Source organism: Pollicipes pollicipes, unplaced genomic scaffold (assembly GCF_011947565.3).
Source record: "Pollicipes pollicipes isolate AB1234 unplaced genomic scaffold, Ppol_2.1 Scaffold_6138;HRSCAF=7277_pilon_pilon_pilon, whole genome shotgun sequence".
NCBI classification, from domain to species: domain Eukaryota; kingdom Metazoa; phylum Arthropoda; class Thecostraca; order Pollicipedomorpha; family Pollicipedidae; genus Pollicipes; species Pollicipes pollicipes.
Window position 1 is genome coordinate 17350279 of NW_023596818.1, and position 27426 is coordinate 17377704.

Here is a 27426-nt window from a genome sequence, read left to right on the forward strand (position 1 = left end):
GCAAGCGCATATGGCCAGCAAGCTTGTCGCGTAGAATTTAACGTCAAATTTCATAATGTGTTTTGCAGTCTTAGGCGGTCAGCCATCACAATGAAATCGGCGTGGAACTTGAAAACCATTTTTCGAGAACTATGCCGTAGAACGGTGGTTGACATATGGAGCTGCTCTCGTATTGATAACAAGCAAACCGTTAAAGGTAGATGCATATTACGAGGGGTCAGATGCGTAGAATTCAATGGGTTGTCACGCAGTAGCGCAGGCAGGGGGCCACAGGGAACACGTCCCCCCTTAAGGTTCCGAGGTGACCGAAGGGCCCCTCGGAACCAACGATTAACGCCCCGAAAAGCCAGCCAGATGTCTCATTCAAGGGCCCCGGCCCACAAGGCCGGGCACCCAAATGCTAGCCAGACGGCCCTGTGCGCTAATCAGCGGCCGACTGAGTCGAAAGGGGCATATATTTGGTCAGACGCCACCAGCAACGCACAGTCGGCTTCGTGACAGCATGGGCTTAAGGGTTCATTTCCCAAGCAGCAACAAAGTAGGAACCAGCGACGTACATTGCTCGCGGCTCCACAGCTCCTAACAGGAGCCATGTGTTGTCAAGAGACCCCGAGTCGGCCAGAGGCAGTGTTGGAGGGGGCCCGAAGAGCCTTAAGCTCACCTGGTCCGCCGATCGAGGGCCCGATTAAAGGGTCTAAGGGCATAAAAGCCTGGACGGAGTCCTATTCAGGGGCCCAGACCTACAAAGACGGACCCTCAAATAACGGTCATCAGGCCCTTTGAGCTGATCGGGGACCCACTGAGTCAATGCAGGCCTATGTGTCGGTCAGGCACCACCATACCACATAGTCGTCTCCGTGTCGGTATGGGCCTGAGAACCCACTTCCCAATCAGCTATAAAGCCGGGGCCAGTGATTTACCCTGGTCGGCAGCCTTGTGTCTGTCAGGGGCACACAGCGCCTAACAGTGGGCCCTGTGCTTGCAAGGGCCCGAGCCGACGAAGGGAAGTGTTTGATGGGGCCCTAAGAGAGGCCTTGGCGGCCACTAGAACCGACAATCACAGGCCCGGTTGGAGGGCATAACGGCCTAAAGGACTGCCAATAGGTCACATAAAGAATCGCAACCCGTAGAGTTGTGACCTGAAATATCAGTCATAGGTCCTCTTGTACCGTTTAAGGAACCTCTGAGACCATGTAGGTCTAGGTCGGTCAGAGGCCACGAACACCGAATAGTCGGCTCCATGTCCGTCTGAGCCATTGAGTGCCATTCCTCAAGCAGAAACGAGGCCGGCGTTCGCGATTTGCAATGTTCGAGGTCCCTGGCACAATGGGCAATTTTTGTGTAGGTTAGGCACTACAGTGCCGAACAGGGCTTCTCTGGCGACAAATGGCCCCGAGTCGGAGCGGTGTTTGATAGGCCCCAAGAGGGGCCGAAGGGTCTCTCGAGACCAAAGATCAAGGGCCCGATGGGATGGCTGAAGGGTCAGAAGGGCTGACTTTAGGTCACATTTATGACCCCCGCCTATAGGGCCGTGATCTCAAATGTCAGTAAGATGACCCCTTGCACCGATAGGAGCCATTGAGACAGGGCGTTCCTCTGCTTCGGCCAGAGATCACGCCGAGCGTGTAACAGTGACCATGGTAAAAGAATGTCTCTGAATGCCTTCCAAAATTAATTCACACAGTTCAAGGGCAAGTCTTGTTTTACAGCTTTTGCGTTGTGCACTGGACGGGCTAATAGTTACACCCATACGACAAATAGAGATTTTATCTTTACTCTTTCAGTTTCACAGCCAGAATTCAGCACCACCTCGCGGTGCTGAAAAGATCAGTATGTTGTTGTCATCAATCTAAGGGCTACGCAGATGATAGATACGCCGGGAATATCTCTGATCTCTAAACTTTTACAATTAGTGACGGAAGACGTTTAAAGGTACTTTTTCAGATGCGTCACTATTTTTGTTCATTCGTTGGCCACGGCCTTACATAAGCCGCGGGGCGGAAGCTGGGCGGCCTAAGGAAGTTGCAACGCCTACCGTCAAGTTTTTTGTTCCTTTGATATGCGAGGGTGCATGCTCAAAACTACGTCACATAATTTGTACCACTTATAAAATCTGAGTGAAACTGAAGATATTCAGATGGGTAATACAAATTGTTGACCCATTTAGATATCCAATTTACACTCGCAGAATCCCAGTTATTTATGTACAACCTAAAAAAAATGCTAACAAAGTTTCTGAGTTCAATCAGCTTAAAAAGAGTCCACCGGACCATTGTAAAATGAAGAGCGTCAGCAAGTTGTTTCATGTAGTCATTTAACGCATGATTTTGTCACTTCATTTACTGTAAGCTTAAAGCGGAATTGATCTGGTTGTAGCGTCTGGTCTATATTCCATTTATAGAAGATATACATACATACATACATACCTACATGTGCATGTATATATATATATATATATATATATATATATATCGAGTAAAATATTTATTCCATAACAAACGGTCACATCTGGCGATTTATGGGGCCCCTTGCCGACTCTGTGCCCTTCCCCCCTTACCAAAGCTTTGGCTGTGGTCCTGTTGTCACGAACTCTATTTTTCCATTTATTTTAACAAAACTATACTTGGGGAAAGTGCATCAGAAAACTACGTGCATGTGTTTTGCGAGGCATTGGTCAATATATCATGCAAGTTTAATAAGGTACACATTATGACTTTGTTGACCTTTTCACTTGCGCATTTTCTGAAAAACATGATCCCTCCTATTTTCTTTATACAGATATGCTATTGAAAAAACTGCGACCATTCAGCCTAAAAAGGAAATCGAAGGGGTCCCTTCTAGATCAGTCGCAAATCGAAATTGAACATTGGCGGATCACACGCGACGGCACGCCATGAGCGCGCTGGCCGGTGTCACGTGACCGGGTGTGATCGGCTCACTCCGTCGTAAACTGTGACCGTAACCTGAAGTCGTTCATTTCGTTCTTAACACATGTCACTTCGACATTCTTCCCGAGCTCTAGCAAAATGTATGAATGACGAGCACACGTTAATCGATCTTACGCGAGGATTTCCTCACCACAATTATTGGTAATTCCACAAGATGAACAAGGCGAAGACGAAACATTCTATCTATTTCAGTTCTCTGAGCACTTTCCAGGGTAATCATAAACAAACCAAGTTTTAGAATCGTAACATAAGAAAGAAGTGGCAGAATTCCTTTTGAAAGTGTACTGACAGTGTTTTACAGGAATTTCTTGCTTTATTTTTATTTCAGGCAGTTGTGCAAGTGCACCTAAGTGCACAAGTGCACCTATGAATCATTGACGACAGCGTTTGCTGCCATCAGCCGCAGGCCATCTATTACAGGAACAAAGAGCGAGTGCCTAAAACAAGCCAAACTTATCCTTTAGTGAGTGAGTGGATCCGAAAGCAGCCGCTCTTAAAAAATGACCTATCGAGACAATATCGTATTCCCATATAGACAGCTAGAAGTATCCATGTAAGTAACCTCTCGTTAAGTTTTTCCACACATGTACTCCGAGAGAGGGCATGTGTAGTGAATTTTTGCGCCGTTATTCGACATAGATGCTCTCATTATGTCAACCTCGGCAAACGACTCCACAAAAGATCAGTTCTTAAGTATCAAAATATCAAAAACCGGGAGTTCTCCCAGCAACAAGCCCTGCTTAGCTGGGTGGACTCCCCTGACATCCAGCTCAAAACCCGGCATGAAAATGACCAGGTAATTGCCCCCTCCGACTTGTGTGACCGTATAGCCCTTACTCACACGGTGGCTGTGGCTTATTGGGCGGTTATAGCGGGCTGTCATTAGCTGACTTTGGCTAATGACTACTTTAAGCCCTCTCATCTATGATTTTTCCCTACTTATTACATAACACAATTCCTTCGGGTCTGCACCACCTCTTCGCCTCCTTCTTTACGTTTGTTTCATCTTCCTAGCTGGGAGTGCCGCGACTTGATTTTATGTTTTCTGGTGTTAACGTACGGTTTACTGCGTCGCTGGGATTGAGGGAGGAGCACTCCTGGTTACCTGTTTTGGGGTAACGGCATAAACAAAACGGTGTACATGAATAGTCACCCACACTGAGGCCGTGGTGTAGTGATCTAAGGTACTGAATATCACCATTTTCCGGGCCCTCCTGCGCAACACATCGCGCTACGGTGTCTCCCGCAACGAAGCGAAATAGATACCAGGAAAATGGTTCCGGCGGGAGAGACTGCGACGACAACAGGAAACATCACACTGACAACGGCGGCAACGGTGACACCTAACTGGTGAACAAGCTTTGACCTGGCTTATTTTCGATGACATAAAGCAGTCTGCCTGGAATTACCACGGTCGAGCAAGCAGATTTAATTTGAAATGACAGATCGTTGAAGCCCAACTGGGGCCCATCTGGGGTGGTTAAAAAGGTCCCATCTGGGATAGCTATCTGGGTCTCATCTGGGCTGGTTATATGGGTCTTAGCTGGACTGTCCCAGGTCCCAGCCGTGTGGGCCCTAGCTAATTTACCCAGGCGGGTCCCAACTGGGCTGCCATGATAGGTCACACCTGGGCTGCCCAGGTGGGTCCCATGTGTGTCCCAGCTAAGCCCCACAAGGACCCCACATGGGCTTTCATGTGGAATCCAGCTGGTTGCCCATGACATGCCCGCATGGGCCCGAGGTGGCAAACCCAGGCGGGCCCTATTTGGTTGCCCATCTCGGACCCACCTAGGTCCCGGTTTTAAACGTTAGATGGGTCCCATGTGTGCCCCAGTTAGGCCCCCATGGGCCCAACAAGGGTCACATATGGGACCTAGGTTTTTGCCCATGACATACCCGCATAGGACCAAAGTGGACCGCCCAGGTGGACCCCATATGACTGCCCAACTGGGACCCACACGGGTCCTAATTGGGCATGCTGGCTGAGATGAAATTCGATACAGCTCGCATCTAATTTGACGCCGGGTACGAACAATCCAGGATGAGTCCCGAAAGAGGGTCAGCGTGTGTAGAGCCTCTTGTCGAGAGGTCGAGAAAATGACGGCCTACAGTTTTGCTGCTTTCGGTAATGGCCTCCAAAACCCCGCATAGGCTTGTCAAGTACATCGTCATGTTCGTCATAAAATTTTATATAATCGGCTCGCTGTCAATAAATATATATCGCTAACGGGTTTTTCATTGTATGTGCGAACATTTTGATGCTCCGCTTGTCCCTCCCCCCCCCCTCCAGCGTTGCACCCCCCCCCCCCCCCCCCCCCCCCCACCCCCCGTTTGCCCCTCGGCATCATGCGACTCGTTGCGCATTGTTGTGTCTCGGCAACAGTGACGTCACGCTGATGGTAAGCGAAGAAGAAGCGAGAATCCCCTCTTTACATCTCCTTGGCGCTCGCCGGACCCTGTCGCCTTGCCTGCACCGGTCTTGGGGCGGGAGAAGTGCTGTGGCGGGAGCCTGGTTTAGGTTGGAGTGGGGGCTGCGATGGAATCGGCGGTCTTTTTGCTATTGAAACGATTCCTTTGATTTATGGTTTGTGTCTTCAACAAATTTTTACCATGGGCCCGTTTTCGGCGCTATAAAAAGTAGGTGACCGTCACTGGGGGAATACCGTACGACATTTCGATCTTGAGCTGCCATGAGATCATCCCCATCTCGGTGGCAGGAAAGGGCATTGTCGTGGTTCATGACACTGGGAATTCCATATGCCTTAATATGGGAAGGATTAGTGGTGCTGCCATCATACTACTCAAGCTTTTCACCAGTTATTTTTTTGCATGTCTTAATGGGGGGATATTTGGTTTTCATCATTTTGCTAAATTTCTCCAAGGTGATTCATATAGACACTGCTGTGAAACCGACCGTGCACATCGGATGCGGCAATATGGCGGGTAAGTTCCATTTAAAGCATTTTGGTAGGGATGCCAACCAGCTTTGCAGCCTTGTGGGTGTTGTTGGCATAGGGCTCACACTGATTAAAACAATCTGAATCAATTCAATTATGCTTACAAACCATTTGATATCAACAACAGCAGATGCCCCAGACATTTTTAAATGCTTGAAACACATTCCTCTAACTCTTATATGCCAGATTATGAAATAAATAGGATTTTCCTTACATCTCACGTGCCCAGCTTACATCAACTGACCGATTAATTTGTGGTGTGGGTGTCAGCTGGTTATGCAAGGAGAGTGAAGGCTGCTGATTCTTCCAGCTGGTTGCATGATGATGTCACATCAGATGATGGTCAGCCTGTGGAGATAAGATAGGACTGGACGAGGTCAAGGGACCGTCCGGTCCCTCGATGACCCAACCAATGCACCGGACATGACCCAAACAATGGAGCTGGGTGGTACTGGACAGGTACAGACAGAACGTGCATATGGCCAGGGTGCTGGGTCATGTGGACGGGGATGAAATGTGATGAGGTCAGCTGGACTATATGGGACCAGATGGGACAATACAGGATTGGGTGGTGCAGGATGAAGCAGGATGAGACCTGATTGGATCAGATGCAGCCAGATGGGACCTGGGATCAGGTGAGACTGGACATAGCTCTATGGGACCAGGTGAGACTGGACATAGCTCTATGGGACTGGATAGAACCTGACACATAGGGACATGATTGGGCGACAAGGGATGCGACTAGGATAAATGAAGCAGATGGTACTGGACTGGACAAAATGGGATCAAACGTGACAGAACGAAACAGAAGGGGACCGTATGGGACAGAATGGGACCAGAAGAGGCCTGGGCAGGACTAAGCGAGGCCTGTTTGGGATCCAGATGAGACCAGGCGGAACCCGTTTGGTTCTGTCTGGTCTCATCCGGCCCTAGTCTGGGCCCGTGTGATCGAGTCTGGTGTCATCTGGTCCCATCTAGCCTTATTGAGCCTCCTGTGGTCCCGCCCGGCCCTGTCTGGCTTGGTTTGGTTCCATTTGGTTCTGTCTAGTCCTGTCCTGACCTTTCTAGTCCCTTCCAGTCCCATTCAATCCCATTCAGTCTCATCATTCCCACCCAGTCCCTTTCATTTCCATCCAGTCTCATCCAGTCTCATCCGGTCCCATCCATCACCATGCAGTTTCGCCCAGTGCTGTCTGATCATGTCAGGTTGTGAGTGGCACCATACAGTGCCGTGCTGCTTCATCCGGTCCGAACCGGATCTTGCCTGCTACCGTATGGGCTCATCATGTTCTAACCGTTTCGGTCCAGCCGTAAACGAACGGCACCGGTTCCCGTGCCGTTCGGTCAGTTCCCATCGGTCATGCTGGGTGGTATCCAATATCGGCTGATCCCGCCCGGCTTGGCTTGGTCACTTCCGGGCCTCTTTTGGTCTCCGTTGGGCCTCATTGCGTCTCACCAGTATCTCTGATTCCGTGTGATCGCGTTCGGTTCCATTCAGCTCTCTCCAGTTCTCGTCTGATCGCGGCTGGTTCCGTCTGGTGCAGTGCGGTCTCGGCAGTCCCGTGCTATCCTGTGCGGGACGATTGAAAGGATGGTGGCGTCGCCGTACACTCAGGTGGAAATGGTCTTAACTTTGCACAATAAGCTGACGGCTGTACCAAGGATTTATGCGTCGGTTGATACGAACTGGGTGGGGGCGGGTGTGAGGTAAAACGCGCATGATTGCCATTACATGGCAGATGGAGCTAAATGAAGGTGCTGGACGTATTTATAAGACGTCTTGTACGCCTGTTTGTACCAATATTGCATGGGTTTTGTGTTGCATATAGATGATTCAGACCATGTTACGAAGTGCGAAGCCTAGCCGGTGGCACTGCATTGTGGACTCAGGCAATATGCTAAATAGCCATCCACTGTGCTTGAAGTCTACCCCACATTGGTGTGCTGGACCTGGTAGATTTGTGCGCCAAACTCTAGCCAGGCCAAATTGTACTGAATTGTCGAATTATGGTTGTTTGAAACATTGTTTTCAGACTTCTTCTGCCTGAAAGTACCTTAGCCGTATCATAAGGCCGTCAAACAATGGCTATCGATTCCCTGGAATTGGCGGCAACTGTGTACCAAACCAAGAACCTTCCTCGGAGTGGCAGGGAATGCAGATGCTCCAAACCAACTTCGATGCCATTGTAAAGGGATGAGGTTAGATGATCTACCCCTCATTGCTGGTGAACATATGTTGAACTCTTTCCAGGCGTGCCATTCTGCCCGTCCTGCCAAGTGATGCAGCCTGTCAGGTCTTACCACTGTAGCACATGCAAGACATGCATAGAAAAGAGAGACCATCATTGCATCTTTACAGGTGAGAGGTGGTGCTTGATTTGATTTAAAGCATTCTACCAGGTATGTCATTTCAAGGAGCAGATGCAAGTTAAAGATAATTTAGAATGTTTTTGAATATTTGATAAGATGTAATCTTGGGTTAAAAGATATACATATAAGATGGGAAAAGCGAAAACCAAACAAGCTGTGGAGAGCTGTATTAGGTGCCTGTACTAGCATGCTGCGAATCGCACGTGCAGCCTGGGCGATGGGGATCGCGCGCCACACCCCTTCCGCGCATTGCCCCGTGTTTTCATGTCGCCCTTGCGGGGTGCTCGGTGTCCCGAGACTCCATGCCGCCCTCGCAGGGTGCTCTGTGGAGTATGGGGCCTCCGCGGGGTGGTGCGCATGTGATCTGCGCCCCTGTGACGGACACCCCCCGCCTCTGCAGGGTGCTGCGTCGGTCTGCGGAATCACCGTTACTTCGTGAGCGGGGTGCTGGCGGTGTTCGTCGGGGCCCTCTACGGCCTGGTGTACGAGTGGTCCATGGTGGTGGCTGCTGCTGGCGGGTCAGTACCTCTGCTCCAGTTTGACTTGGTTGATGTCGAGGCTGGCTGCATTGGCGCCGCCAGCCCTGATTTGGCCTAGCAGTGGCTGGCTTTGTTCACTTCATTTGTGTTTGGCCCAACTCCTATCGCATTCAAAGATAGTGAACGATAGGGGATCTTTCACGATTTGACCGTCGCAACTTCGTTATTTATGTGTGTTTCTGTTGCGATATGCGAGCATTAGCTGAACGGTATTCCGCGCGATTGGTAGATTCTGGCCCCTTGGTTTGAAGGCATGTTCTTGAAACGGTTTGACTCGGGTCGCTGAAATTTATACTTTACGTTAAGATCTTTATGCCTGTCGCGTCCAGGCTTCTAGACGCGACAGCGTGCGTGCGCTGGTGCGCACGCATGGTCCCAAGCCCCGATATTGATAGCGACCTCCAGTGAAAGTTAGCAATCATGCCAAGGTCGTGATCTCCCCGGAATAGCAGGCCCTTTGTGTGTTTACTGGATAAACTGATGTTTCTCGTGAATGAGGCTGTCGCAACATGAGCATTGTTATTGTCATGTATTGAAAGTCGCAAAGCGGAAACGCTTCTAAAGCTTGAAAAAGCAGCATGAAGGCAGTGCGCAACGTATTACGGGTCGTTAGTGCAGGAATATCAGGGATGCATCTGGATATCTAGGTGCAAATATTTAAGCTTCCAATAATTTTGCACAAATATCATGAAAGATGACGAGAAGCTTATCGAAAACTTGTTTCGATTGTTGGATCAAGGCCCTATGTTGTGAGCACGATTTCATCCCAAAGACGCGTCAGCTCATGAGAAAGCACTGTGACAGCGTTTTCTTTGCAATTCGTTTGCAGTATCTGAGACGAACGGTATACCATTGCAATACATAGTAAAACTATGGTTGATCTGTAATGCTTTCAGTTGGGAAAAATACCGAAGCATTTTTGGTAGGAGAAATATTGCCTGTCTGTGGTAAGCGAGAATGATACCCCGTAGCAATGTACCGATTGTGTGATACCCCAGTGGGTTTTATTGCTTGTGTTCCCCAAATCCTGGATGATTTTTGACTCACCGAGCATGCCACAACGCATTTTCTCAGGCACTCTTATTCCACAGTACCTGACATCGAGTTTCGAGTGGTTCCCTAGCCCCGTAGATAGTGCTTTTTTAGCCGACGTTTTTTCGCCAGCACGAATACCACTGCCGAACTGTGATGCTGATATGCGTCGAATACTGCGTTCGCTGCCGCCCGGCCGGGCCAAACCGGCGTGGTCTGACCGGTGGTCGCTGTGTTGGACCGGCAGGTACTCGCTCTGGCTGCCGGTGCAGCTGCTGGCCCCGCACCTGGTGCTGCCGTTCGGCGTGCTCGATCTCTGGGGCTTCGTGGCCTGCGCCCATCACATGCTCGGCACCGCCGTCCTGGTCAACGCCGGGTAAGCCCAGCCGCGTCACGAGACCATACGCCGACTGGTGGGATTCTGCAGTCAGTGTCTGCACGCCCGCACCGACGGCGCTGGTGTTGGATTACTAGCGATTTCTCAACAAGAGGGTGAACTCTTTAAAAAAATTGTACACTTAAAACAGATAAGCATCTGCATGCTATCCCTCCGTGCAGCCTAACTTTTCCAGCAGTATTCGGATATCATGCATCTATGATTTATGAGGTACATGCCCCTCGTTGGTGAACGTTGAAATCTAAAATTTGAGCACGCAGAAACTGAACAGCGTAGGTTGGCCCCGGGTCCAGATCTCGGCCACCTGATGTAGCGAAACGAGAATAACAAATTTTGCGGGGGAAAACGGACTATCATCTAGGTGAATGTGAGTTCATTTGTGCGGGTGGTCACTAACCCTCGTGCACAACGGACATGGATTGACGCAGTCTGGGACGTTTTTTAAGGCTTTATGTTAGATGACGGCGGCGAGAGAAGACGGGAGACGTGAACCGAATTTGGGGCCCGCCAACGGATCTCAAAACTGTCATGTCCGGTGATTCTCCAGCAACTGCCTGGGTAGTGATTGTAGTTACCTTTTCCGAAACCGGTCTCAAAGACCGTACACTAGCTTAAACCGAGATAGGTCGGTCGGGAGAGAAAGGAGGTCACGGAAACTGCACAGGTGTTTAGCCCTGTCTACTGTGGCCAATACCCTCCCCAAATATTTGTTTTGTGCCATATTTTGCTCGTAATTGCAAGAACCAAAATAACTGTAAGCTCATCGTTGTCTTGGGTCAAAATTGTCCAGCCGATTGACCATGTTGCCGTGGCCGCATGTGTTGCAGCAGTAGATCATCACTGACGGTCAAATTGTCTTGCAAGGTAGACTTTCTGCCGGATTATGTATCTGCCTCAGTGCTGGTTCGACGAACATCATTTCAGCGTGGTATGTAACAAGTTCCGACCTTCGTGAGAAGTATTATAGTGGCTTTTTGAAACAGCTGTATGTTGGCGCTGTACTGCCCGTGGTGCACCGTGTCAAGACGAAAAATAGATTATCGTTTAACCTCGCAGGTCCTTTCTAGGTCCATATTGCATAACATCCTTTGTGCGGTTCCAGGTCGATTCCGGCCAGACGAGTGGCAAATGATGGTAGTGTTCCTTGCTCCGCAGAGTTATTCTTTATACGCAGCTGTCCGCGCTGCTCCGGGGCCAGACGCAGTACGAACGCAAGCACCGGCTGCGGGAGTTTGACCGGGGCTGGCAACAGAACGTGCAGTCCGTGCTGGGCCACCGCTGGCTTTTGGCCCTGCTCTGGCCGCTCGCCCAGTCGTCGCTCCCACCCGACGGCGCGGACACCGAAGATGGCGACGCCAGTGCGAGTCAGCCGGCTGCCGGTGACGCGGCCGTCCCCGACGCTGGCGTACCGCCCGCAGTACCGTCTGTACGCGGAGAGGCAGTCCCGGCCGGCCTGTGCGGGCCGGCAAGGGCCGAGAGGTTGGATTCTGCGCGACAGGGTTTGACGAGAAGAGGTGCCAAACCTTTTGAGCTGTAGGTAGAAGACGAGAGCTGCACTACTTTCCGTTCAAAATACTCGAGCACGAGATGGGTGCTCGCGCTTGCGCAGGCGCAGTCCGGCGGACGCTGAGTCAGAAGTGAGCGTACGCGCCCTTTGCGTCGTTGATTTCCACGCAACACCAAAGTGGTCCTGGGTGTGTCCAAACAGGCAGAGGCTCTCTGTCTCCAGCTTCCTCCTCCGCGGTGGTCGCATATGCCAGTGTGTCGCGTGCTCTTTTTTAACTGTGCGTGTGCTATGCGTTCCGTTTTAACTAGATAAGTCGCTGAGAGGCATGTGAAAGGTGCAACAAAAACTGCGATCTCGTTGCAGGGATCGCGGTATTTTTCATGTCCGACATAGATACATGGTCATGTTCTTTATCACAAGTGCAATGGTCCACTATTGTTTGAATTGCCAGGGACACATGGGTAGTACGTACCCTCGCCGCTGATGTACTTAGTGGTGTGCTTTGTAACACTGTAGCTATTTTATTGCTAGGGTAACATTTCTGCGATCGAGCTTGTAAACAACTGCGGCTGTGTCGAGATTGCATTGTCAGTCACCTGAAGAAGCTGCGCGCGACACTCATGTGGTTTACTCACGCGTTCTCCGTCATACCGCAAATTGGCTCCACTCATCTTATTGGTCTCATGGCTCAGTCGGTCAGTATCACGGTAATTGCACAGCTGGCAGCATATGGTGGTAAAGGAGGTAGTGACAGACAGAATAAATAGTGACACTGACCACGTATGTGACAAAAACTTCCTGCTTGTAGGCGCTGGTGACGTAGAACTTCTAGCGCTGAGTGCGTGGAACCCGTGTTGACGACTATCACATCGAACGCCGAATAGTGACTCCGTGGCGGCGCCGGAGGAGTGCAGCACCTACGCCTCCGTTTTGATGAAGCGGTCTCGATATAGGCGCAATTCGGCGATGCTTTCACCGATGTCCTCGAGCGCGCGGTGGGCGCACAGTTTGCCGCGGCCGGCCTCGTACACGTCCGGTCGCCAGCGGCGCGCCAGCTCCTTCAGAGACGAGACGTCCACGATGCGATAGTGCAGGTGGGCGAGCAGGCGCGGCATGTACCGCATCAGGAAGACGCGGTCCATGTGCACGCTGCTGCCGGCCAGCGGACACTGGCCGGCCGGCGTCAGGCGGCGCACGTACTCGAGCAGGCGCTGCTCGGCCGTCGCCAGGTCCACAGTGCTGCGCCGTACGGCCTCAGTCAGCCCCGAGCGGCCGTGGTGCTCGCGGCACCACTCGTCCATGGCGGCCAGCGCTGAATCGGGCTGGTGCACGACCAGCTGCAGGCCCGGCTCCAGCGGCTGCAGCCGGCCGTCGGTGACGACGCACGCCGCCTCCAGGATCTGGTCCCGCTCCGGGTCCAGCCCGGTCATTTCCAGGTCGATCCAGACCAGCCGGTCCGATATCGAGCCGGCCATGGCGCAGCAGCGGCGCGGCGACAGCAGGCTCGCTGAGCCGCGCAGCAGGCGGGCCGCGGCGGACGGAAACAGGCTGCCGATGATGATCACAGCAGGGCGGCCGACCAGGCCTCGTGCGCACCTAACACAGGACAGCATGATCAGCAGGATGACAGGGATTCACCGTGACTACCAGTGGCATGTAAACGGCGCGGGAAATCATGATGGCTTTCATGATGCATCACGGCAAGACAAATGCAACAGGACATCAATTGCGATCAATGCATAACGACAACCAAGAAAAATAACGGTATCATCACAAAAGAACAGTCGGAAGGCACAAGATATTGTACTTTCGAATTCAATATCCCGTATGTAAAAAAATTGAGAGCCAGTGGTCACACACTGTTAGGGCATTGCGAATTCCAACACGAACAAATTGGAAGACGTAAAATGACCGGCAACTAGTTCCGTCAGCATGGCTATGTCTGTCTCGTACGGAGGTGCAGCTTCACACATATTGCTTGTTGCGAGAACGAAGTCTGAAAAGAATTACGGGGCTCGATGCATTTGCCTGGACCGGGAGCCGCAACTGACATACAAGCGGCACTGGTGGCTTCCGCCGGGAAGGCCCGGCGCCGCCGTGAGACCCGCACATCTCGGCTGACCGGGGTCGGGCCGGAGCCGAACTCGGTCATAAGCCAGCAGGCAGACATGACACAAAGAATATCATAAGAAGTTTCTTGCGTGAGATTGCGTCGGACAAGGTAGTATCTTATCAGTTGTTCCAGGCCTACTTCAAAAGATTGGTCCCGCAAAGAGCAAAACGATCCTTACAATGAGCCAAAATATTTTTAATTTTATTTTCCTTAATGTTTTAGGGATGGCTTTCGGTTTAAAGTACCTGCTAAGCATGGCTTGTTGACCCTGAACCCATCACCCAAGTCGTACCGTTCGGTTCAATAGACAATTTTGCCACCACTCTTTCGCCAGACAGGGACGCAAAGGGTTTTATGCGCCGCACCATGATGCGATACGGCAGCCCAAGGGTGGGGTTGACCCTCGTTGGCCTGCTGCCAGCTGACTTTTCCGTTTCAGTCGGGCCGAACAATGCGCCAGCGCTAGGACTCTTACCCAGTCCCTCCGAGTTTACGGGGCCAGCATCCTTCCCTTCGATCACGGAGACGGATCAGTTTCAGAGAAAAACTAAAGCGACACACCGAACTCTATAAAGGTCACAAATAATTGTGACCAATTGGCCCGGAACAACACACAAAAACGCCACGATAATAGCAGTATCAACACGTGATACTCAACTCCCATCGGGCTGACGTGCCTGCTGTCACTTTTCCAGATTCCGAAAACCCGCCCCGCCAGGTAGTCGAAGCGCGAAAGTCCGCGTCGCCCCATACGCGTTCTTGAAAAAGAGCAAGACAAGGCCTGTAAACCTGATCTTTCCTACAGATGCAAGCTAAGGTGTAGCAAAAAACCCAATTTTGGTGGAACATGAAGTTACACACACACTTGATGTTTAAAGCATGTATAAAGGTAACCCAATGGGACATCACAATTTACATGTCATCAACACACTGTCAAGGCACATCGCTCTTGGATTGGTCACGGCCTTTTGGCCGCCAATTGCAGCTCGTGGTTACCATCCACACATTAGTCTGTTGTCTTCTTTTTTGTGTTGTAGCCCATGCCAAATGGCCACCCATCTCAAGTAATGCATTACAATAGACAGCATTCATTGCCTGGTATAAAACTTCATCTGGCAAGTGCATGTGACAATTAGTCTTATGCAGGAATTTCATGGGAGACAGAAGCTGCTGGTGAATTCAAAAGGAATAGTATCATTTCTTTTTTCATGTAAGCAAGAAATGCCTCAAACTCCAGGCTTTTCAACATTGAGGTTATGAATCTGACACAGACATTAAGTTATGTGCATGAGTTTTCAACTACCATGTTTTGCTTGATCTTCTTTAGCCATGATCATAAGAATAGCTTTCAAACACAGGGTTTTGTACCAGTGCTTAATCGATACCTTGTTTGGCTAGTGACTCTTGCCAAATCTCTTTGCACACTGCAAATCCAGACTAAACACAGAGTCTTGCACCAATGCTTGCAAGATACCTTGTTTGACCAGTGCCACCTAGCACAATGAAGGTCATTTATTGTGACCATAAGGGCACACAACTTTCCTTTTTATCCCTGTCTACCAAATGACAAACATCAATAAACACTCCTCAGTCCTTCTAAAATTTAATGAACTGGGAAAGATGGGTGCAGCTAAACAATGATGAAGTAAACAACTAAATCTGCTCCCTGCATCAAATGCAACCTTAACATGCATTAACTAGTTCCATATTGAGGTTGACTTTGAGCTGGCATTCATGAAAGGCTGACCCATGATTCAGCACACTTTGATGTAACCTCTGTAGTTACTTCATTATTGCATCCCAGCATTATTGAAATATGATCAAAAGCTTGGTATCCCATCCCATCGCTACATTCCACCCTACCAGGTGCCAGCAGTTCCCAGTTGATTGGATTAGGCCATCAGTCCACTAAGCCACCAATTTGTGAATGATCAATAAATTGCAAATTAGCCTATTCACACCAGCATAGTTTGTTTGCACTGCCACTTAAATAACAATATCTTCTTCACACAAGCTGTGAGCAGTGAAGGTTGACATAAGTACCTTATATTACAAAAGGGCATCACACATTCATCATCTTCTCTAAGGTACCAAATATAAAAATAATCATAAAATAGGGAAAGAGACCAGAATCCAGCCTAACCCAGCCCAGCCCAGCCCAGCCCAGCCTGACCATACCAGTGTCACCTGACAAACCTCTTCCACTTGATGCACTGTGCTGCAACTGATGTCCTATTGACATCTGTGTGACCAGGGTGGCATACCAACATTTGACTGACCTCTGCCATTGTGATTATGATTACTATATTTTTAAGGTAAGATGATAAGATGTCCATGGAATTTTCCAGTTATATGATTACTTATGGTGTGTTATATCTTAAAAACACCAATCTGTGAATAATTCAAAATTGCAGTGTCAGGCACCAATGCATACCATGACTGAGAGCTCCATAACTAAAAATGATATTGTATCCTTAGCATACCAGGTGGTGCTGATTTACCACATTATTAAGCAGGTGCTGCTGCATATTAAGACCAAATTTGATGTTTCAGAGATAAGCATAGGACTTTGTGCAAAAATATGTCCACTTTGCACAGGTGTGTAGCCAGAATTTTCCTCACAGGGTAGTACATATCAAATTTAAGAGATACCACAAATTTTGAGCAGCATTCTGGGAAACCTATCAATATCTGGCATAAGCATCTTGACTCAGGAGGTGGGGCAAGACCCTATTGCCACCCCTTGCTATATCGCTGATTTTGTACATAAAACCCTAACAATACCCTATCAATGTCAGATGGTGCTGCCTCCCTCTCTCCATCCATAAATTGCTGGCAAGTAGCCCTACCACTATCCACACCCAAGGCATCACCTAGATACCACATTAGGAAAACAAAACAGATCAATGCTAAGATACCACATCCGACAGCACTTGTTACAAAGCGAGTATTGCATTCATAATTCATACGACGCAATACCTTCGCGTTTTCCTAGAAAATCCACACCGGGGTAGCCAGAAATGCATACCATAAGCAAACCCACATGGTTCATTCACACCAGAAACATTACGAGCTGTGCCAACGCCCTGCTTACACAAAGCCCGGCTTGAACAGTGAACCGCAACTTCCTGCATGTCTCCTTACGCAATATGCATCGAAGCGTAAGGCGCGTACCCACCCAGGTATGCAATCTAGTCCTGTTTCAGAGACTAGTGATAAGGGGCTATATCACCCCGGTGCGTCTTTTGCCACCCGCGACCCCCGCCAGCTGTCCACAAACTGTAATGAGCGGGTGAGGCGTCAGCTGGCCTGGTAGCAAACTTGTTAGGTAGATACGCTGGGCGAAGAGCCTTGTGTCAGTGTAACAAACTGCCAGCTAGCCACAAAGGAATAAAGCCACTAAGGTACGAAACTAACGTTATACTACGTTTGAGCGCGCGCCTGGGTGGCCGGTTGGATACCCTCCGCTCGGGTGGCGGTCAATTTGACCCCCTGATATCTCAACAACTAAGAAGGCTAGTAACACCATATTCACAGGGCGTGTTGGCGTGTGCGTGGACTCACTAAGGTCACATTGTGAGGTTCCTAGGTTATGACCTGCGGGTCAAATAAGGTTAAACAAGGTCAAACTCCAAGCCGGTCTCCAAACTGTCCCAGAACCTAGATACCCGTTCTGGGCAAAAGATCACGTGCTCATTTAAGGTCAGTGAGCTTGTTTGACCTTTCGAAGGTCATGGTGACCAGAATCACAGAATCCTGCTTTGAGTTTTACATTTGAATAAGCGATAAATATTAAGCTGGGCAGGCAGGAACGAAATCTTGACCAAGCTCATTTCACGTCAGTGACCTATTGGGACCTTAAAGAAGTCCATGGCGGATGTCTAATGCGGTTGCTGTTATCAATCATTTCAGAATGAGCACCAAAAAACTGTCTCATACGGCAAGCCAAAGAGCAAAAAAACACGTTGGTTTTCACCTCAGTCTGACACTCATACATGACCTTAGGTCAATAGAGTTTGGTCATACAACTGCTGTGATGCCTAAGAAAGTATCTCATAGATGTAAGGCTTCGTTCAACACCCCGGCGTTCCATCAGATTGCACGCTCCCCTAGAAATCGGCCTCGCCGAATCCATGGCCTGACTTTGACTTGTAGGTTAACGACCTTACAACGTACATCTATTTTTTTCATACCGCACGATCCGCTATTCAGTTGTCTAAAGTCATGCAAAATTAGACACGGCTACACCGTGCCGTTCGGAAACCATTCCGGAAAAACCCTCTTGGGGGTCATTCCATCCCCCGCCCCAGCGCGTATCAACCCACGTTCGGCCAAGCGTCAGAGACAATCGCGCCCGGGTGGGGAAAGTTGGCCTCCACCCGAGACCTCCCACTTCCAGACGCCATTCAAGAAAAAGAAAAACACCGTTTAGACAGTTTCGTCAAATCATGAAAAATGCACGCCAAAGTTTTCACATTAGGTCAAATCTGACGTCATAAGCGCCCACAAAAGATAAAAAACGGTCGTTCCGATAGACGCAGTTAAAACCTACGTTAAAAGCCAAGGCGGGTATTGAGGGCACACAAATACGTGTCAAGCCTGTGGAAGTCCATTCTGGTCATATCTGTCCTCAACATCGGTCCGGTAGGATCGGGTTACCGTCGAAAATTGGTCAATCAATAACCCATAAAAGCGATACTTTCTTCACAATGTGCTTCTGATCAAGTATATTTTATTAGGTGTGGCTGTGGAAGAGCAGTATTCCAGACACAAAAGCACCATTTTATTCAACCTAAAGGCCATAGAAGTAAAAGTATTCAAGATCACATACGTGCTGTTAACATTATACCCAAACCCTTCAACGCTTGGCCATGTATGTGTAACAAACTGAGAGTAGACATATTGGTACATGAAATTAGACGTCATCAACTTCACAAACAAGACAACGAGGTGGTTTCACGCGTCGCATTTATTCGTTGATCTAGTCCCTCCGCTACCAGCAACATAGGTCACCGACCTTGGATGACCTCATATGACCTTGCACGGCCCTCCACGATCTATTACACACACACACACGCACGCACCACCACGCACGCACGCACGCCACGCACGCATATATATATATATATATATATATATATATATATATATATATATATATATATATATATATATGTATATATAATCACCTCAACATGCATTCAAATAATATCGCACGTATTAAGCGGAGCATTCGATTTCCGTGCGCAAAAGTGTCTTTATTAATACAGCCAATGGAGTTCAGCAAGTGTTTTGCAGAACATATCCAAGATATAGGACTTGCCCTGGGCCTAAGTCACGTGCTCTGTGGTCATATAATCGTACAACTTTGAATTATGACCGAAAAATGGCAAAATTTACCTGACTTCAGGTAAGTGACCTGGCATGTTCCGAAAAGACTGAAATGTATAATTTGTAGGTAGTGTCATGTTCTACTACGATAAACACCTTGGACACTGACATAAGACCTAAAAAAGTTAAGCGTGGCCACAAAATTTTAGAGGTTGACCTTTTTGGCCCGACCTAGGTCGCTGACCTTGGCAGTTCAAAGCTTTAGACTTGCACACAGGGTGTCAACCTGATAGATAAACGGCTATAAAAAATTTCGGGTCATTGCGAGCATTTTTCTTTGATCTGTGCTCGAAAGACCGTGGGGGAGGGAGAAGTCAACTACCCCTCCCCGCCGGGTGCGGGTTAACTACTCTCTCTCCGGTGTAACCAGGGACGTCGTTTCACAAAATTAGTTGGGGGAGGGCCGGATGAGTATTGTAGCAGAGGCCCCAACTTATCCAAAGTATTGGGGGGGGGGGGGGCAAGTAAATGCTGAGGGCTCACGTAGGAATACAAATCGACATCCATGACCAGCCCGGCACATATTGGGCAAGACCAGGGGGAGGGGGGTCACTAAGTGTGTTGGGTCGGGGGGGGGCCGACTGTTCAGGAACTGATCCTCGTGAACAAAATGGGGCCTCCTCACAAGGAGCTTCCAGGGCCGTGTCAAATTCAGGGGAAGGGGCACCGAGGACGTGCACCCTCTTGTCCAACTGGTATATGCATCATATCCAAGCAAATAAATGTCGACTCCTAATTATTCAATGAAGGGTCTCGCTGCCCTAAAGTAGGGCCACTAGTTCCAGAAAAGCGCCTCATCATTATTTGTTAAGGAGGTCTCAAGATCCAGTAAACGAACCTCTAGATGTAGAAAAGGGTCTTCCGAACCCAATGCATTACTCTCTAGTTCAGTCATGGGCCTCCTTGATCTGAGGTTTGGTAATCTACGGGTAGCTACTTCGCCTTCAGTGTGGGAAAAAGGGGCCTCCCAAAATCTTAAGGGGCAAAACCATTCTCCTGCCCCCCCCCCCCCCCCACATACTGGATCTATTATTTATAATTGGAAATGATATAGTCAGTAATATGAAGCACGTGCCTGGATTAAGCAGCAGCCATCGTGTGACAATAACTTTCAGGCTGGTTTCCCACTCGCAGTGAATCTTGCTAATCTAGCGCTCGTGGGGGCTTGACATACATGCCAGCAGCTTGGTGACCAGTCGTACCTAAGGTTATTTTCTTTGCAAAAAAGAAAAACCTTGCTCTTACAGCCACAAAGTAATCGCGGCGCAGAAAAAGAGATCCGCGTTCACCGTCGACCAGCTCCGGAACGCTGCACGAATGAAAGAAGGGGTGTTCTCCTAACACACCATGCATAAGATTACTGCAAACTACGTTGAAGGAAATGTCCCACATTTGAAGATATTAAAGCAAGATGAAGCAAGATTTCATCATATCACACACGATGAAACCAGCTCACTTACTACTAGGCACCTCAATATGTCACTGTTGGATTACGTCATCGTACCTTGCTGAGTATTGATTAGAGCCAATTGACGGCCGTTATATCTGGAATTCGTGCCAACGATCGCCAGATATTAACGGCTCGACAAGCATATTTTGAATGGCCTTGATCACCGCATGGCCAACGCAATGGCAGAATTTGAATGATGCTGGGCTGGCATCATGAATTCTGGGTGGCCTTGAAACAGTCTCCTCAAAATAGCCTGCCTATCTTCGCAGGCGTTTAGCTCAGAAACTAGAAGGGTTTAGGTATTAAGAAAGAGATGCTATTAGCTGCGTAAATATGTTCCTCGCTACGCCATTGTACGGTTGTGTCATGGAACGTTCGTATGACGTTGGAATACTCCAAAGGCTTGTCACCCTAGCACCCATTTTTAGTACTACAATCTCCCGAGAGGTGGCCATGGCGGAGCTGAGGTTTTTGCTGAACCATATATTGTTATGTGCTCGTGTTTTGGCTCCTCCTCGTGGTGTTCTTGCATATTCATCCGTGAGGTTAGGGTGATGACATGTCATTACACACTTGGTTACGGGCTACTCTTAAGCATTTGATTATAAGTCTTATTTCGAAATAAGATATTGGCGCTAGTTAGTACGGGCCGTAATAAGTAGAGCCCATGTCCAACTCTTATATTGTATAGCACAAAACGTAATTCGTGATTGAAACCTGTGCAGCCTGCTCGATATTAATTGAGAACTAGTTGGCGTCCAATATGTCAGGAAAACGCGCTCAGGAACGCCAGATATGAATGGCTCGATGATTATATGCTTCGTGGCCTTCAACGTCACATGGGCAATGGGGGTCGCAGAATTTGAGTGACATTTTATTGACGTCATGCATGCCTGACTATCCTTGAAAAAGTTTGCACGAAATCGTATGCACATGTTTGTGGAGGCGTGACTCAGTAACTAGAGGGGTCTAGGTCTTAAGCAGGGCAGGGCCGTGAACTACACCGAATAATCTTCAAAATGGCTGCTTTATTTCAACTCCCCATTCAATTCTAGAACACTCCTTTTCATTAACAACTATGCCTGATCACATTTTCACATTATATTCTACTGACTTGATTTCAGGACCTCGCAGACATCTTAGCCCAAATTAAACTTCTAAAAGTTCAGCAATCGACTTGTAAGAGCCCCCATTACAATCACGGTTCCGCACAAAAGAAATGCAAGCACACACTACCTCTCCCCCCTTACAATTACCCCGTAGTCACCTCCTCTTTCGCCGTAGCCGAAAGAGATCACGGTACAAAGCACCACGATTCATGGCCCATACGCATTTCACTGGATCACGCATGACCGGAGTCGTCAGATTTCTAAACATCTGTTGCTGTCAGTCGGTGGGTCTTGGCCATCCAATGCCTGTCATTAAATGACCATACAAGTCAAGAGTCAAATAGTGAGCGCACAAAGACGCGGCAATACAGGATGCAGAGCTCTCCCCCCCCCCCCCCCCCCCATTTCCCCTGTTTACCGATAATCGGACGTTTCACCCCTTACGTATGATTGGCTCCCTATATCAGATTTGAGATAACACCATTGGTGACGTCAGTTTTTCTGGTTGTAAACTAACCATTTCGCCTGGAGATTCAGCTCGTGATCAAGGTGTGCATTTTGGTGATAGAAGTGGCCACCCTGGTTGCCCAATTGATTTTATCCCATTTTGAACGTTTTAATGAACATGCAATTGCCGGTTGCATCAAATTTCGTTTCTTTAAATACGTGAATCGCATTTGTTTCAGTTGCGATACCCCCGTCGTCATCTCAAACCTCAATATCAACCCTCGTCCTGATAAGGTGTGGGGAGGGGTCGATGCGACCTCTGAGGTTTCGTATGGTATCTCTCCGGATTTCTGACATCACGCCCACATTTTCTGTAGCATATGGGGCATTCATTGGTTGTGTTTTAACACCTAAAAGTGTGTTCGTAGCCTGTCTGGTTTCAAAGCAGCGCTAGTTTCTTTATGAACACCCCACTTGACGGGCGGCGGCCGACGATGCCGTGGGCCCCGCGCGTCGGGCCAACATTGACTCATCCAAAAACTTGTACCAACCGCGAGATATCGTCCGAATCAATCCACTGGTGTTCCCGCTCAGCTCCATCTTCATTAAATTAAAACACCGGGAGCCGCATCGACCATCGATCCCCTCTCCCTACCAGTCCGCTCCATGAAAAAATGGCGAATCAAGGGCGAGCATCAAAATTTCAGTTCCTTAAGGATTCCAAGCGTTGCGACCCCTTTTCCAGAGCTGAGTAAGTATTGTAAGAATAAAATATGACGTAGTTTTCCTCTTAAATTATTTCAGCTCGCATCTTTTGAAGTCATCCAGCCGACGCAAAATTGTATGTGACGTCACTTACCACGAATATTCTCGCGCTACAAATACATCTTTGAGTGGAGCATGTGTGCGCCATAACTGAATTTACCAAGTTCCCTTGCATGGATACTCTATCAAAGCGCAGAGTACCATAGGGGTTTACCGAGTTTTAACTGCACCTCCTTGAACGTACAACGCTAATTTTACGCGAAATGTCAAGAGTTGCACCTGCCTACGCGATATAAAGTCCCCGCAGTAATTTGCGATTTTTACAACGCTTGTATGAAAATGTTCTTGGAAGGGTTGACAGCAATGCCTGCACATAAATAACACAATTTCTACCAGCAACAGCAGAATCCTCAGCATCTCCAGATCGGGGCATTCTTCTTCGATATTTCTCGTGCAGATTTTCCGTGGTTGGTTTTGGTTTAAGGCGAACGTTCCTTAGGAAACCCGCCACCTGAGAGGAGTGGCAAATCGTAGTAAGTGGATTGACGCCTTTGAAATGTTTGTTTCATCCCTGTTATCGGCAGTGATATCCGCGGCGGTCCTGCTGACCTACAGGAGCTGATGGGCCGTCCATAAAATACGCCGGGCATATTGGCCATTTTTCAGCCCCATCCCCCGGCTACGCACCGGTTGTTCTGGGCGAAAAAGCCTCCTCTGGCTACGGTTTGCGAAGCGGAACGCCACAAAAAAGGTAACGTCCGTTTGGGCACTAATTGAGCAAGAGATGCGAAGCAAAGATGGGCTTGTTGGTTGTCACGAGAGGAAACCTACGGCATCCCGCGCAGGGTAACGCCGCCTAATCGCTTAAAAGAGGGCTCCAATACCCCCCCCCCCCCCACACACACACACACACACTCCAGCAGAGAAGAGTGGGCCAAATCCCAGCGGCGGCTCGTTGGAATATTTTACGGTTCGGTTTTGACGTGTTATGCTTGAACTAATTTTTGCCGAGCTACGCCCCTGATCTCGTATTACAGTCCAAGACATTCAAAATAAACTTACATGATTTTCAACCACGTTACACTTCCCAACTCTCCTCCCTTGCTGCGTTTCGTTTCGGTCGCACTCCACCAGTCCCCTCCCCCCCCCCCCCCCCCCCATCCCGCCCCGAGCGAAACGTAAAAGATGGACGGCGGCGAGGGTCAGGGGCGTGGCTAGGGGAGCGATGCCCCTCCCCATGGTCCAAGAAGGTTTCACCGTAAATGCCGGAAAATTTCGCAAAATTTCGGTCCAAATTCGCAGGGTTTCGGATACAATGTTTCCTTGGGGCCCCGCTGAGGAAACCTGGCTCCGTGCCTTGCCAGGGTCCGCAATCTCATCTACGATGCCATTTGAGGGCGAAACGGGCTAACGGTGTTCATACAGTGAAGAAAATGCACTCACAATGGTTGTGTAGTCCATGAAATGACGTTTTCTAGATAAGATTGCAATAACAATGTGCGAGAACGGGACCGACCACTGCTAGGAAAGTGCCAACTGCGCAATCGCTATCCGCGTACCGGGAATCAAGGATGAGGAAAATAAAACGTGTGCCTAAGGTTACGCCTTTCAAATCATTCGTTTCGTCACTGAGGAGTAAACAAGTACCTTATCTAAACTAATTGGAGCTTGCACCCCACATAGATGGTACCGTGTCCATGGTCCTGTATTCTTGAAAAAAGGACAGAGAGTCCGGAAAATATGTGAGAAACTCCCCCACCCCATCAATCACAGCCGTGAAGTTACACTGGAGTCATGTAACAGACCAACGGAGGATGGAGTCGCGGGGAACGTTTCCACGAGATCGACAATCGGCAAAATAGCCGTTGGCCTCCGAACGAGCAAAATTGTTCAAGGTGATGCAGAGACCGCTAGTCAGTCAACAGCTCCGGGACCGTAATGGAACGACATACGTCTTCGGCGATTCCGGGAGAAATAGTAGATCTTTCTGTCCTCTGTCTTGTCTAGAAAGTAGATCTCTTACAATGGTAGGCACCAGGTGTGTCACTTTCTGGAATCGGTTGGGGGCTGAGCCAATTAAGTTGGCCTAACGTGCCCTAATTCCTGGTTTATCTCCAGATTTCGGTCACCTTGAGTTTTGAGTTCCAGATTTCTAGACAATAGAAAAAATTGCAAAGCAAAGCAATGGATTTTAAAAAATTGCCGGTTCCAAAATTATTTTGATGTTGAGCAATTACTTCCTATTTGAAGCCGATGTGATGGTGATGATAGCGATGGAGCATGGCGATGATAATATTGATCATGATACGTCTAGGTATTTGGTGTACCAGTAGTTTATATGTTTGCTGCATTTCGTTGGCCCATTATGACATGTCTGCTCATGTGCATTGGAGAGAGGATGGAGGGCTGCATGAAGTCAGGGGGCATTTTGGAGACCAATCTGGAGTTTGACCCTTGTTTCATCTTATTGAACCCGAAGGTCATGATCAAGTACCCTCACGTTTTGGCACAAGCGAGTTGATATACCTGCCAACCCACAACATGAATTTGGTGTCTCTAGTTCTGTTTGCTATTGAGATCTCAGGGAGTCAAATTGCCCTCCCCCACCCCATCCCTCCCGAGCGACAGGCATTCAACCGGCCGGCCGGGCGGGTGTTAAGGCTTCGGACCCATAAATAATTTGTCATCTGTTAAGAACTGTGCCCGTTGGCAATCTTACTGTTGGTATCTGTATCATACTGGAAAACGAAATCGCAGATTTTCCACGAAAAACTTCCTGAAGGTATAACAGTGCGGACACCCCGAGCGAGACCAGAGCAACGATGTGAGCCAGCTGCACAGACGGCCGCACGGCGCTCAGGATGTCAAAATAGGGAACACATCTGTCTGGCTCGATACCGATAGCCTGAGGTATTCTTCATTTCACTAGTTCAACCAAATTTTTGTAACCCTGTCATAAATAGTTTGAATCTCTTGCAGCACTGATGGTACGCGAGTTGCAAATATAATATAAACGCTGTTCGGAATATCCCCGAGCATTTAGTAAAGCACAGGGTGTCCTGAAATCGCCAGAGAGGTAGGCCGTCCAGGAAGTGGTGGAATAAGCGTGTGTAAATAGATTGTACGATCCAGATTCGCAGGGTTTTGATTGATTCTGTTTTAGCGGTTTAATGGTTTGCCTTTATCTTATTTAACCCAACCAGTTGAAGGACTGACTTGCGTGGAACTTTAATTTTGGCCCAACTTTGCCCACTTACGCTTATTTGCGATAATCGCAATAAAACATGCGTAATTTAGCGGAATCGGTTCGTTAGAGCTGGGCCTAATAAACTTAAAATACCCTCGTTGTGGATTGTTATTCATGTCGTCCACTTTATTTTCCGGTCCGGAAAAATCTGTGGTTTTAATTTGATAACTCATTATAATATAATAATATAACATATTATAATATAATAATAATTTTTAGCATAGTGTTTTCGGCAATACGGGAGGTCGAAATTGGATATAAAGGAATAGTTTACCCATCAATGTTTATTTTGCCATGCTGTTTCCTTTGATCGCTGTATGTTTTTAATTGTTCGCGAGACTGTTTTAGGCTGGTAGGTGTTCAGGTACAGTTGAGAGATTTCCAGATTCTTCAACTATTACTGATTCAACGCCTCTTCGTGTGAAGATAACCCCATGAAACGTGGTGCAGGCCAAGGAAATGTGACCATAATCCTGCACGTAACTGAATGATGGCGGCATAGATTTTGGAACAATTAAGGCCTTATTTAAGAGCAAGGGTAACTACGAAACAACACGGATACTACAAGATGGGGAAGCAAAAAGTAAAAAAAGTATTTGGTCTGCGAACACACCGCGAGCCTCTACCCACAAGCAAGCAAATAGGCTACTGTATCTTTGAAGACGAACTATCTATCGAGGATCTGAAAATCCCTGATTATAACGAATGATCAGAGGCCATTGTCATGCAGATTCACACTTATACCCTCTGAGGACAGAAATGAGACCCCAGGGAATGTGAGAATAGCGGACTGCAATTAGCAGCAGCATTTTTCAGAAGTGTTCCTGACCGACAGGTTTTGACATGTCTGAGGACAAGCGCCCACACGCGTAACTTGGTGTACTTTTGGGGACGTAGCAGCATCCCCAACATGAAATTGTGCATCCTCCATTCATGATGGGGCACCCCCAAAAATTAGCCTGCTCCAAGTACCTTTTCGCTAGGTACCCTCCAAGTACCTCTTACATCTAGGACACTGAAGCATATCAAAACTGATCTGCGGCATCCCTCAGTGGTGATCAGTTTTAGTCACATAATTAATTGTGAATGTAATTGTAGTGTGAGACTGAGAAAACATCCCGGACTGCTTGTGGCCTCGAAGTCGGATAAACTTA

The 27426-nt window shown here is 48.5% G+C and overlaps 2 protein-coding genes across 5 annotated transcripts; one reads left to right on the top strand and one right to left on the bottom strand.

Moving 5' to 3' along the window:
* The first annotated feature begins 5427 nt into the window (after nt 1-5427).
* Nucleotides 5428-12310, top strand: LOC119106435 (putative palmitoyltransferase ZDHHC24). Its single transcript, XM_037230076.1, has 5 exons — nt 5428-5891; nt 8157-8264; nt 8676-8793; nt 10094-10222; nt 11399-12310. The coding sequence occupies exons 1-5, from the start codon at nt 5639-5641 to the stop codon at nt 11778-11780; spliced, it is 990 nt and encodes a 329-aa protein (XP_037085971.1). The 5' UTR covers nt 5428-5638; the 3' UTR covers nt 11781-12310.
* A 97-nt stretch (nt 12311-12407) lies between these two features.
* On the bottom strand, nt 12408-24549 carry LOC119106436 (oligoribonuclease, mitochondrial). Of its 4 annotated transcripts, none has more exons than XM_037230079.1 (2): nt 24469-24549; nt 12408-13346 (listed from the first exon to the last, which is right to left on the bottom strand). In XM_037230079.1, the coding sequence occupies exon 2, from the start codon at nt 13223-13225 to the stop codon at nt 12668-12670; it is 558 nt and encodes a 185-aa protein (XP_037085974.1). In that variant the 5' UTR covers nt 13226-13346; nt 24469-24549; the 3' UTR covers nt 12408-12667. The 4 variants fall into 4 exon arrangements, with proteins under 4 accessions (XP_037085974.1, XP_037085972.1, XP_037085973.1 ...); XM_037230077.1 differs by lacking the exon at nt 24469-24549 and adding an exon at nt 17008-17145; XM_037230078.1 differs by lacking the exon at nt 24469-24549 and adding an exon at nt 17042-17143.
* Between the last annotated feature and the right edge of the window lie 2877 nt (nt 24550-27426).